The 14,181-nt window shown below is 38.2% G+C and overlaps 1 protein-coding gene across 29 annotated transcripts in view; it reads right to left on the bottom strand.

Annotated features, from left to right (window-relative positions):
* The window catches only part of ROBO2 (roundabout guidance receptor 2), a 1,427,252-nt gene that overhangs the window by 157,988 nt on the left and 1,255,083 nt on the right, over window positions 1-14,181 (bottom strand). For all 29 annotated transcript variants that reach the window (XM_070071923.1, XM_070071922.1, XM_051859424.2 and 26 more), the window contains one exon: window positions 2,570-2,708. In XM_070071923.1, the coding sequence (XP_069928024.1) occupies window positions 2,570-2,708 (139 nt within the window). The remainder of the gene's footprint in view (window positions 1-2,569; window positions 2,709-14,181) is intronic.

The raw sequence follows: 14,181 nt of genomic DNA, 5'->3' as shown, positions 1-14,181 counted from the left end.
AGGTAAGGTTTCCCAAAACTTCAACCTTGTTTTTAGAGGCCTTAATATCATATATTTTAAAAGGTAGTAGTAATAATGTATGGGTAATTTGGACTTTGAAACAGAAGCATGTGGCAATATTGGGACAATAGATAGAAGTTAAAGTGTTAGGTTTATGCCCTAACATCTATAGCAAACTGGGAAAGACAAACTAGGCTTAAGTTTTTTTTTTTTTTTTAACTTCATCTTAATTAAAAAATAAATAAATACATTATAATGTAGTCTACTCTTACATTTATGGAATTTCTTTCAAACTGTTTTATTTAATGGGTCGCCCATGCTATGTGAATATTATAAATCCCACGATATAATGTGATGAGAACACTTCGGCTCTGTAGTATTTTTTCTAAAAGTCCATAAACCCAGGGTGACCTTGAGAAACACCAGAGAAATCCAAGTTTGGCAGGCATTCTAAACCATGCATAGCCAGTACTTCTCTTCAAGACTGTCAAGGTCATGAAATCTAGAAAATACTAAAAACCTGTGACAGACCAGAGGCGTGTGGGGAAATGTGCCAGCTAAATGCAATAACCTACAACACCCAACTAAATAAATGCCATGGACCAGACTCTGGAGCAGAAACAGAATAATGAAAAATGGATAAAATCCAAACAATATATTTACTATGTATCAAGATTTGTTCACTAGTTGTGACAAACTTGTCATGATGTTAACAATAAGGAAATCTGCACAAACTTTGTAACTTTCGTATACATCCAAAATTATTCCAATATTAAAGGTTATTTTTTAAGAGGACAAGGCTAAGTAACTGAAAAGCAACTGCTCTCTATAGGAGGGTACATATTACCACATGATTGAGCTCTTAATCTTATTTCAACTTTTACAAATGATCAATGATGTGCTCTTAGAATTTGAAGAAACTTATTATAGGACATAGAGGATAGACACCGACAACTCCATTCTGTGCATTCTCCCTGGTTTTCTTTTTAATTAAATGTTTGTTTATTTGTTTTCCTCTTATCTGACAGGAAGAGAGACAGAGGGAAACAGACATAGAGTGCCAGAGAGAGATCTTTCACTGGTGAGTTCACACCCCAAAGGCATAGAATAGCCACAGCTGGGCCAGGTGAAGTCAGGAGCCTAACTCTAAATCCCACATGAGCGGCAGGGACCCCGTACTGTACTTCAGTCATCACCCAGGCATGCACTGGCAGGAAGCAAGGGAAAGCGGGAACCCCAACAGGAACTAGGCACTCCCACATGGATTATGGACACTCCAATCACTGACATCACCACTGCACCAACACGGACTCCTTGTCTTGCTTTTTAATTTGATTCTCTGGTGAGAAGCATGAGGACTTGGGAATCACACACTTGTTCTAATAATGACATCCCTTTAAAGTCAGACACAGGGATAACTCTCCCTACCATTTAGATTGAAAAACTAAGTCAATCAAAATTTCTGCTTCTTTCAGTGCTATGTGGATTACCAAGGACTTTGAAGCCAGCGCTGTTGATACATGACTTTGGAAGGAAAGTATAGTATCATAAACCTAAGGCTATATCAAATTGAGATTTTTGGACTGAATATATAAATTCAGACAGAGGTGAAAGTGGTGCCAGGGAAAGGGCATAAAAGCCTAGTGACTTCTACCAATGAGTGTCTAATTTCAACCAGCTGGATTAAACCTATTTTTTTAGGAAGAGAAATTTTAAAAATGCATGATTTGCCATTTCATGCAGACAACAATTATAGGAGGTGTGATAGTTATAGATCCAACAGGTAGGATCAGGAGGGAGGCAAAACCAATTTTACAGATAGGTTGTTTGCAGTGCAGAAAGTAATACTTAAATGGCTTATTTGATCCTAAGGAGTAAAGTCGTACATTGGAAAATATAGACAATAAAAATGTGAAGATTATGTTTACAAAGATGATAAGCACTTTTGGAGCCTGTATAGAGCTGAAATATTGGATTTTAGAGTCTGGTGATAAAAATAGGAAATAGATGCAGAAGGTCTCTATGAAGACATGGCAAGAGAGAAATTGAGAGCGGCATCACAGGGAAAAAAATCCCCTCTAAGGACAGTGATGTCAACCACTTGCCACTTTCTCATGTGTGTGCTGAATGATCTTTCCTTTATTCCATTCCTTAAAGTCACCTACACTCAGCAACCTTATGGTTGAGATGCTTCAGGTGCTAGAGGAAGGTAAACGGTGTGCAGTGTGCAATGAAGCATCATAGAAACAGAGAAGTCTTTGAAAGAGGCACCTGGGATGGATGGCCAAGCAGCCAGCAAGCAAAAAATGCACATCTAAGTGGGACAATGGGAAAGAAAGCAGCTCAGGAACCCTTGGTATCCGATGGTAATGGCAGGAGTGAGAGATCAGGTGCTAAGGTGGCTACTAATGGAAAGGTTACATCAAACACTTGCAAGACAATAATATACACATAGTAGGGAGAAGGCTTGAATATGTAAAAATGAATTATGTGGAACATGTGGCTGTATTTTTCATCTCAAAACATTCAGCGGTGATCTAATAATTTTCCATGTACATGGTGCTCTTACCTTCCTCTTGGCAAGTCTGCATCATCCTTTTTCCACCTCACAGTTGGTTGAGGATCTCCTTGGACCTGACAGCGAAATTCTACAGCTTCTTCCTCCAGCACCACCTGATTAATTGGCCTCCTGAGGAACGTGGGTCGTTCTTGGAAAAAAATAGTTAAATGAGATGAAATGTTATGCATGTTTTAAGTAAATTATGACAAAAGCAAAGGAAACATTTTTCCTTTTTTGGTACATAGATACCTAATTCTGATTCTTAGCTTTTTTTCTCAAAAAAGCTTTTGTAATCCAATATCATTGAATAAAACAAAATATTTTGGAATACAATATTTTGTACATAACACCATGCATGAAAACTTGTAGAAAAATATTAAATTAATTTCTTAGCCAAACCAAGTGAGTTGTACCATTAAAGATTCAGAACACTGGATTCTACAGACATAAGGAGAGATAATGAAGGTCTTCAAAGGTACGTGGAAATGTGTACTCTTAAAAATGTACACAATTTCTGAAAAATTTTGCACCCAAATAAACTTATCTTTTAATCCACTTTACCTTGAAAGTGTTATTAGCAAATGTCTTCAAATCATAGACAAGCTGAGTATGGCTAATTAGAGTAGAAAAAGAATTAAATCAATGTAAAGAAAGATGAGATCCATAGGGAGTTAACACAACTTATGTGGCCATTTGGCATAATTAGCCATTTAAGGCTGTAGTTTCAAACCTTCATATTTACACTTTTGAATACAGTGGCAAAAAGAAGTTGAACATATTTTGAAGGAAAACTTCAAAGAAAATAAATCACTTCAAATAACATATGTTGAGAATTTGGAATGGTAGTATAAGATTTTGTTGACTAAATCAAGATCCATATTTATAAAGCAAATGTATAAGTTGCAAAAGAAATATTTTATTGCAATAAAGCCAACCATCTCTGCCATTCAGAATGACAACTGTATCTCTTCATAGAGAATCTGACAGTAGAATCAAAATTCTTTTTCAAAATACAGATCTGCTTCTGTTTGTATATCCATTTTTTTAAATATTTTGTTTATTTATTTGAGAGGTAGAGTTATAGTCAGAGACAGGGAGAGACAGAGAGAAAGGTTTTCCATCTGCTGGTTCACTCCCCAAATGGAATCAGTGGCCTCAGCTGGGCCAGTCTGAAGCCAGGAGTTTCTTCTAGGTCCCCCTTGTGGGTTTAGGGGCACAAGGACTTGCGCCATCCTCCACTGGCCCCCCAGGCAACAGCAGAGAGCTGGATTGGAAGAGGAGCAGCTGGGGCATGAACCGGAGCCCATATGGGATGCTGGTGCTGCAGGCGGAGGGAGGCTTCGTCCATTGTGCCACAGCACTGGTCCCTGTGTATCCATCCATTTTAAGACTCCACACAAGGCTATTCATTTAAATGCTGTATTAACCCAATGCATATCCAATGAATTTAAATGCTGTATTAAACCAATGCTAAAGAGGGCCACGTCATGACTGGGCTCAGTTGAGATGAAGAAATGATTTGTGAAAAGATCCTTCCTGTCCTGTCTGATTTTAGCAGGATATTGTACTATGCCTTGGCTCCGGGATGACTAAGCTAGAGAAGTCTTTCCCTCCTCCGCTCACTCATTCAGCAGTATGAATACAGCTTCTCTTACAAGCTCCAAGGTGGGTGGATGGTGCATCATTGGCAGCTTGGTTTCCCTGGGGAAAGGATAGAGAATGAAGCGAGCCATAAAGGTGTTATATCTGGTGTCATACTCCAGATCTACGAATATGAGCTCTGCCCTGAGGTGGACAGAGAGGAGCTGTTAAAGGACTGTAAGCAAGACAACAACATTTTTAACAAGCTTATGACAAAAAGCATGTGGGCAGACCCATGAATGATGAAATTGAAGAGAAACACGAGGCAGACACTTAAGTCAAATGGATATTCTAAGAAATCATTTTGGCTGAAAACGGCTGTAGTGGTTCTGGTCAATTGGAAAAGACTGCGGATTTAAAAGAGTAAAACTAACTCATCAGTCAAAAGTAGAGGATGAGAAAGAAAAGTCTGGGAACATTTTGAACTCTGACAAATAGGAACAATTTGGCAGGCAAAACAAGGATATGAAGTGTGTGTGTATAAGTGAAATGGTAGCTGTCACAGAAGTATGCTTAAGTCATCGTTAGTTGTGCTTGTTTCTTGAAGACAGGTTGATTTTGAAATAATGTGATATGGGAGGGTATTATGTACAGGAATGGAAAGAAAATTAAATACTAACACCTTGAGATGTAGCTGCTGGATTAAAAAAATCTAAGTAAAACAAGAATCAAAATAGTCTTCTTAAACATGATGAAGATATTTTTCAGAGATCAAAGGAAAAAGGTACTTTATAAAGTAAGATATAAGTCATGCCTGATGGAACAAGGACACAAGCCTCAGCCATTCTTGCTCATGCCCAGAGATAGATAAAAATTGGAGTGTATTCCTTGTCCTTGAATCTCAACTGTGTCTCACACCCTATGGCCTTCATACCCCACCCTGCATTCTTCTCCAGGTTCCCAAGGCCCCACCCAGTTCCAGGAATTCCTCTCCATCTGCTGCCCCCTACCCCCAGCCCCATCCCTAGCCCTCCTTAAAAAGGCCAGGCCCAGAGAGTCAGGGCCTTCTTCCACGTGCTCTAGCAATGTGCATGCGGGCATGCGGGCAGTTGGTTTCCCACCTCTATGAATTTATTTTCTCTGAATAAATTCGGTCTGGCTGTAAATTTGTACACTGCCTCCTCTCTATTCTGTGCCTCTTTTCCTAACATTTTGGTGCCCGTATGAGGAGGCACCAATCTGCAACTCTTTTCCTAACAATCCCCATAAAAATAAGGAACAAGATGGACAAACTGATATTAGTAACAAGTAAGAAAATGAAAGTTGGAATACTTAAAAACCAAAATAACACTTCCTTGCAGACATCTGATAATAAAATACACAAAAACAGAGAACAATAACTTTAATAACCTATAATTGCATACAAAATAAGAAATGCATAGAATCATTGTGGCAATGCTGGAATATTAGGAAAATGGTGGCAAATTCACACATTGAAAAACTGTTAAGTCATTTGAACACTAATGCTACCTATCTCGCATAGAGCATTTTCATGACAGTGAGTGGAATTAAAATAAATCGTAAAACAATATGTGAGATTCAACTCCTTAAAAAACATATTTCAGGCAATTTTTTTAATGATTTCTTTAACATTTACCAGTGACAAAATTGCAACAGGTAATTAATCTGAAGGGCCAACTCCAAATTAGATAGGTCACCAAACCAAGCTGTCCCTTTCTCCAGGTGACACCAGCAGACTCCTTAAGGGTTTTGGTTATCATCCATGTTCCAAGGCCTAATGTTTTATAGGAAGACACGTGGAAACACCTAATTTATAATTTCAAGAAGTAAGATATGGCTCCCTGCTGGTGTTCTGATGAACTCAGCAGGGGTGGGGAACTTCACAATGAATCTGCTCTCTTCCTTTCTGCCCTCAAGCAGAGTACAGTTGCTTAGCAACAGGATAACCACAGGAGAGTATGGCACATAATTTTTGGAAGCCTGATATTGGCTCATGGTAGAAAATATGGTTGATTAAAAAAAAAAACTGCTGCCAAGAATAACCAAGATGAAAGTCATTTGCATTCTCATGATATCTCAAGATGGTTTTGATAGCGAGGCATCTTGGATTGTGCCATCCAACAAAGTAACAAGGGATTTACAGATCTATTGGAGTTTGGTCACAAATTTTTAAATATCACTTTAATAATTTCTGAAAAACCCTTTCCAGTGTTTACCTCTAAACTGTATAACTCATGATCCCAATTGTCTGCTGTTAATTATGCTAAACTCGCCTCCTGGTTTGCAATTTTCATAACCGCCTCCAGAAAACAATATGGTAAGAACTATAGGCTAGCCTAATGTTTATTTAAATGAAAGGAAATTGTTGTAAGAATTATTTTCCACATACTTTAGCCTTTATCTCTGGAAACTCTGAGACTCAAAAGCATGACTACTAAAGACTAGAGAATTCATGCAGGCCAAAAATGTATCTTAAATGCTTTGCATTTACAGAAGCGACTGTTCTCACAAACCACACAAAGCCAAGGCCATTTGAGACACAAATCACAAAAAATTATAAGTAAGTGCTCTGCAACTCCACTTTTATCTCAGTACCATGATCAAGAAATGTACAGTTAGAAGCGTTAGAAAGTAAGTTAACAATATATATTAAATAGTATATAATATATTATTTAATATAATATATAAATAATACATATTAAACCTCAGAACGTTTGCATTCGTGAAGTTTTGTACAATTAAATTTGTATGAAAATGTTGAGCAACAAGCACACTTAGTTTTAAGGCATGTCAAAATCAGATCACTGTTTTTTGCCATGTTACCTCCTCTTGTCTGACTACATACTGACAAACAGGAGGAGAAATCTCAAAGGCTGTTTCCTGACTACTTATCAATTAGATTGGAGTCCCTCTGAACAGGCTGATCCCTAATTATATAACTGTGGAGTGATCAGAGTCAATGTCTTTGCCAATGCAATTAGGAATTTTTTTTTTTCTGTGAGATTAACTGGATTTGAATCACCTGCACAACTTACTTACAAGTTTAACCTCTCTTGAGACAGTAGTGTTGTTTGCCAGCGTGTTACTCTGAAAAGTACAGTTCTCCAGTAGTTCTGTCAATTTATTGCCAAACTGGCATTCCAAAAAAATCAACTTTATATGTGACTATCATAAAATCAAATGCCAAGTCCCATGGTTGCTACGTCAACAATATTCAGAAGGCAAAATATTCAATTTATCACAAAATGCCATAAATCTGAAATGAGGTTGTATAATATCTCTTCTGTTTCTTACTTATATGCCACAATGAAGAAAAATAAGTGTCCAGTGAAAAAAATTCTTTCAACTGTATTGGACATAGAAAATTGCTATAATTGTCAATGGCCATGCCAATGCCACCTACTTATAGGATAACTTAAAAAATTTATAATTAAACTTAACTTGATTTTATAAAAGTAATGTTGTGGTATTAATTACACAAATGGAATCCTTAAAGACCAAACCTATGCAATAATAGGATACAAAAGCTCACCACTATGTGTAAACACTGTCTCGATGTCAGCTGTTTGAGAAGACCCTGCAATCTGTAGTGTCTATTAAATTAGGAAGTGAGATGGTGACACCTAGTAGGTCTGCTTTTATTTAACTACACATGCATGAAGGGAGGATTGGGTGGATAACATTTGAATATGAATTACTGTAACCTTCCCCAACAAGCTGGATGATAAAAGTAAGGCCATCTGAATGGATTAAATAAAGCCAATCAGATTAATTCATTTTTGCCAAGAAATTTACTTGTTTGAAAAGAGTCATCTTATGTAGCCAAACAAACATCAATATTCTCACAGGATAAAGAAGGCCTCTCTCACCATACGAGTGAACTTCAACAAGTTTGCGGAGAATAAAGTTATAAGTTAATTTTGGTGAAAAGAATGAAATGCATGTATAATTTTATCTTAATATTTCTTTTCCATGAGCTTTATGAAGACAGTTCATAGATTTTAGAGACAAAACTTCCTGTGAAATCTGGTAACATGATACTTGAGGCCATCTGAGAACTGAAGTCCTTGTCCATACACTTTACCACAATATTTAAACACTTAAATAGGGTTTGTCACATAATTATTGTACAAGACATACTCTCAAGAATGCACTACAGAGGCTGGTGCTGTGGCATGGGGGATAAAGCCACCACCTGCAGAGCCAGCATCCCATTTAGGCGCCTGTTTGAGTTCCAGCTGCTCTACTTCTGATCCAAATCTCTGCTATGGCCTGGAAAGCAGTGGAAGATGGCCCAAGTCCTTGGGCCCCTGCACCCACGTGGGAGACTCAGAAGAAGCTCCTGGCTCCTGGCTCTGGATCGGCGCGGCTCCAGCCATTTCGGCCAATTGGGGAGTGAACCATCGGATGAAAGACCTCTCTCTCTCTCTCTCTCTCTCTCTCTCTGGCTCTTCTCTGTGTAACTCTGACTCTCAAATAAATAATAATAAATAAATCTTAAAAAAAATTTATTTATTTATTTGAAAGGCAGAGGCAGAAAGAGAGAAGTCTCCCATCCGATGGTTCACTCTCCAAATGGCCCCAATGGCCAGAGCTGGGCCAATCCGAAGTCAGGATCCCAAAGCTTCTTCTGAGTCTCCCATGCGGGTGCAGGGGCCCAAAGCCTTGGGCCATCTTCTACTGCTTTCCCAGGCCATAGCAGAGAGCTAGATCAGAAGTGGAGCAGCCAGGTCTCGAACCGGTGCCCATATGGGATGCCAGTGCTTCAGGCCAGGGCATTAACTCGCTGCACCGCTGGCCCCATAAATAAATAAACCTTAAAAAAATAGCTTTACATTACTCCTAGCCATCATCTGCATTTTAATAACAATTTATGTTTGAGTTCTTTAAAAACATTTTTATTTATTTATATAACTTTACTTGATAGGCAGTGAGATACAGAGAAACAGAGAGCAGCATCTTCTATGCATGATTCCTTCCCCAAATGCCCACAACAGCCAGGAGAGGCCAGCTCCAAACCAGGGGACTAGAACTCAATTTAGGTCTCCCTCCTGCTACACCCCAGGGTGTACATTAGCAGGAATTTGAGATGGAAACCCCACATGGGGCCTGAACCCACATACTGATATGGGATGCAGGCAACCCAAGCAGCAGCATAACTGCCATACCTAAAATCCATCTCTTCTTTGACTTCATAGATGAAAGCCACAGGTTACCAATAAAATCTAGATGGTTCTTAAAATTAGGTGGTTCTGAGGGGTAGGCATTTGGTCAAGCAGTAAGATGCCAGGTTATAATGGCCACCTCTCATATCAGAGTAGAATTGATACCAGCCTCCAGATCCTGCTAAGGAAATCTTGGGAGGCACTGGTGATGGCTAAAGTAATTGAGTCACTGTCACCCATGTGGGAGACTTGAATTGAGTTTTAACACTAAGGGCAATGGCTGGCATATGGAAGTGACCCAGTGGTTGGGAGTTACCCAGTAGTTGGGAGTCCATTACATATGAATGGACAGCAATAGATCACATGCCATTATTTGAAAGTTTGCAATGTAAAACAATGAAATGCAGAAGAGAAAATAGAAGCAGGGAAGCATCATCAGAAAATGTTACTTAAAAAACAAAATAATAGAGTGCTATTAAAATTCTGTGATACCAAAGAGGTTTTTATATCCATAAAACAAGAACATATTGCTATAAACAAAGAAGAGTCACGGGGCCGTGTTTTTGTGCAGTGAGTTAAGCTGCTGCTTACAATGGCGGCATCCCATACATGTACCATTCAGTCCCAGCTGTTCCACTTTCAATCCGGCTCCCAGCTAATGTGCCTGGGAAAGCAGCAGAGGATGGCCCAAGTACCTGGACCCCTGCCACTGGTGTGGGAGACCCAGGTTCCTGGCTATGGACAGGTGCATATACAGCTATTGCAGCTATTTGGGGAGAGAACCAGCAGATGGAAGATCTCTTTATCCCTTTCCCTTTCTCCCTCTAATTATTTACTGATTTTGAAAGGCAGAATTATAGAGAGATGGAGAAACAGAGAGAGAGAGAGATCTTGCATCTGAGGGTTCATTCCTCAGATGGCTGTAATAGCTGGTGCTGGATCAGGCCAAAACCAGGAACTTCAATTATGGGTCTCCCACAAGGATGGCAGTGGGCACACGTAAGCCATCCCCCACTGCTTTCCGCAGGCCATTAGCAGGGAGTTGGATTAGAAGAGCAGCTCAGACACGAACTGATATTCGCATAGGATGATGGCCTTGCAAGAGGTGGATTAACTGGCTCTGCAGTCCAATACATCTTAAAAAGAAAAAAAAAATAGACAAAATATAGAACTAGAAGATTTAACATTTAATTAATGGAAAAATGTTTAATGGAATCAGAATAGAGAAAATTTCATTAAATTGCTTTTGTCATGAGTTTTCAGATTAAAATTGTTTACCAATTATATAGCCAAGAAAGTAAAAAAGCCAATCCAAGCCACAATATTAAAATAGTCAGGAAAACAGGGTAAAGAGACAGTACTGAAAATCTGGAAAGAGAAACAAAGAAAACATTGGATATCAAGGCATGGCAATCATAATCACAGTATATTTAAGAGGAGCCTGGGGGAATTATTGACCATGGAGTGGTGACATAATAGTCTCAACAAAAACAATGTTTAGAGAACTCTATAACCAAAATAGAATTGTAAGCTAGAATTTTGTCTACATTCTGAATAGAATAAAAGCATTTTGATCTGGAATGTTCTCTAGGCTTTTGTTTTTGAAGCAGAAAGCAGAAAGGAAATGTCTGTGAATAGAGGGATGAACCAAGAAAGAAACAAATACTTATACAAGAAACAGAGAATACAGCATCAGAGAGAAGGAAGACATCACAGTCAAGTTTCTGGAGCAGACTGAAACAACTTGTAGCCCATCAGAGGTCTAAGGCCTCTAAGACAGAGTAAGGGAGGACTTCATAACTAAAACATGAAAGGCAGAATTCAGAAGATCATAAGATACCTGTAAGAGATTTTAACAATTCTTGGCAGGTGAAAGAAAACAACACACACAAGTAAATGTAAAAAAATAAAATAAAATAAAAAGCTTACTATTCATGAAGAACACAATTAGTATCAGCAAAGAAATATAAACTAAGAGTACAACATACAACACTCAGCTCTCAGTAAGTCACATGGTTATAACTCAAAATCTAGATATTGAAACAACTATTGTTCCTCTAGTTAGTATATTAAAAAGACAAACAAGAAACTGGATGTGAGAAGATGGGGAAGGAGATATCCATGGACCAAACCATTATCTTCCATAACAGTATGTCAAACAGTATATAAAACTGCTATACTGATGAATGCAGAATGAACATAAAATATGGAAATAAATCCTACAAGTAAAAGAGAAAACAAAATTGAAGAAATGTTTAAAGATGAAGGATGTGTCCATGTGTGCATACTGGGAAGGTGTGAGAAAGATGTTTCTGTATTTCCTTGAAGTATTGTAAGATATATAATCGGCATTTGAAATGTTACACATTAAATATGTTTTCCGCTCTTGTTGAAAAGCATTACAAAATCATTTGGAAACAATTCAGGTTATATTTTAAAGAGAAATTTGGATAGCAGACATTGCAAATCTACCCATAATTAAAAAAAAAATGTGCACTTCAACTCTAGCTTCTCTACTCTCACGATATTCTAAACTTAACATATATAAAGTGCTTAGGGATGTTCTTTTTGAAGTCACCCAGAGTGTCATAGATTTTAGTGTCATTTTAGACCAGGATACTAACTCCTAACTTTTAGATTTGATAATGCCCTCTTAATTAGCATGTTATTTCATGGTCAGGAAATACTGTAGAAGAAAAAAAGAGAATAAAAAATTCATGGACTATGGTGCCATAATTTTTCTAAAAAATTTTGTTACATGTATCATGTCTTTGTCAAAACGGCAATTAAAATCTAAGTTAAATCTGCAAATGCAAAACTGTAAGCCCAAGTCAATTACGTAATGAATCACAATACTTGAAAAATGGAGAATGAATTTTTTTCAAGAAAGGATTTTAGAAGGTAAATGGTTATGGTATGGCTGGTAAAAATTAGAAACTGGAAAAAGCCCTTTATTTTGTCATTGCTTTTCCTGTTGTTTACAAGTAAACTGTAATTCATGAACAGTTAAATATAATCAGTTACTTTTCTTGTGTAACACATCTTAAGGTCAAGACTGATGTTGTAAAAGTCATTTAATAACCTTCCTTCTGATGGCCCAAGTGCTTAGGCCCCTGTACCCACATGGAAGACCTGGAAGATGTTCCTGGCTCCTGGCTGAGGTCTGGTCCAGCCCTGGCCACTGTGGCCATTTGCTGAGTGAACCAGTGGATGGAGATCTCTCTCTCCCTCCATCTCTCCCTTTTTATCTCTCTGTAACCTTTAACCCTGCTTTTCAAATAAATAAAATAAATCTTTAAAAAATAATCTTCCTTCTGGAGTGGCTGTTAATACACTGGCTTAGATACCTATATACAAATATTGAGCACCTATTCATGTCTCAGCTCTGCTCCTGATACCAGTGTCTTGCTAATCCAGACCCTGGGAGGCAGCAGTGATGGCTCAAATAGTTGAGTCCCTGCCACCCACATGGGAGGCCTGGATTAAGCTCCCTGCTCCCAGTTTTGGTTTTAACAAAGCTCTTGTTGTTGCAGGTATTTGGAGAGTGAACCAGCACATGGGATCGGTCTGTCTGTATGTCTCTCTCTCTTTCTCTCACAAATTAACTAAATAAATAAAATTTAAAGCCTTCTTATAGTAGCTACAGAGTGGTGATGGTAGGCAGATTTTTTTAAGTGGAAGTGCTGCTACCTGAAAACAATGGCAGGGTGAAGACTGTGAAATGTAATCGGGCTTATAAACATTAGGTCATAAATATAAATACCTAACAATGATGAAATATCAGAAGTTTATTAGAAAACATGTATAGGAAACGAGAGCACCAACATGAAATAAAGGAGATCTCGCCATCAATATCATATGATATATTTCATGCTCTCCCAGAGCAGAGAGTCAGTGTACAGTAGGATATTTCTCATGCAGTACTTGTTTCAGCCTTTGTTTGGGCCTCTCTTCTATTTTCTGGTTTTCTCCAGGTTTTAGACATTGTTTGCTTATCGAAAATGGAATTTTAGCATCTTCCTCTACTGAATCTTGTACTTGGGACCCCTCAAGTCAGTTCTGACTAGTTTTTACCACCAGATAAAGGTTTCTAGATTTTCTAAATCAACTCTTCCGGAGGAACTACCTCCAGACAAATCCAATCTCTTGGGTTGATAGCTATTTCCAAAATAATTTATAAGTCCTCTCATACTGTTTGACAAGTTTAGGGATGTCCTGGAGTTCTCATCATGCCTTTAGGGAAAGTAGGGTAAATGTTTCATAACACAGTCACATTACCGGTAATTCTAATAGCATGGTTAACAACATTAAATCCTTTCAATTTCCTTCTGAAGGTGGTCTACACTGCTGTATTTCAGTTCTCATCCATTCCAAAGCAAGCAGTAGTTAAAGAAAACTACCAAGGAGTGTTTCTTTAAATAGAAGAGTTACGCTTGTGGGTTTTCAGTGGCAATGTTCGGTGACCACTAATTTCATATGTCACCAGGCAAAGCTGTACTTAATTCATTTCAGAGTGGAGCCCATTTTGAGACTCTTCTCGATGACAGCATGGAATTTAGGGGCAAACTGATACTTGTCTGAGCTCTGCAGGACAGACATTTGCATGCATACTTTGAACAGTTTTATTTTTACTAGTCAATTCCTCTAATGAATTATGGGATTTCTCCTGGCTTTGTCATTTGGGACTTCAAGCTGCTTAGTATCCACAGGGAGTATTAGGAGAGATTACTTGGTACTCAGAGTGATTGAAAAGAAAGGCCTGCGCTACTCTGGTACATATTCATAAAGCACAACCTTAACTCTTGAAATGGAATGGAAATCATAACACAGCTCTTTCGATCCGAGCCCTCATCT

Source organism: Oryctolagus cuniculus, chromosome 4 (assembly GCF_964237555.1).
Source record: "Oryctolagus cuniculus chromosome 4, mOryCun1.1, whole genome shotgun sequence".
Classification (NCBI taxonomy): Eukaryota; Metazoa; Chordata; class Mammalia; order Lagomorpha; family Leporidae; genus Oryctolagus; species Oryctolagus cuniculus.
This window is presented reverse-complemented; position numbering and strand designations above follow the sequence as displayed.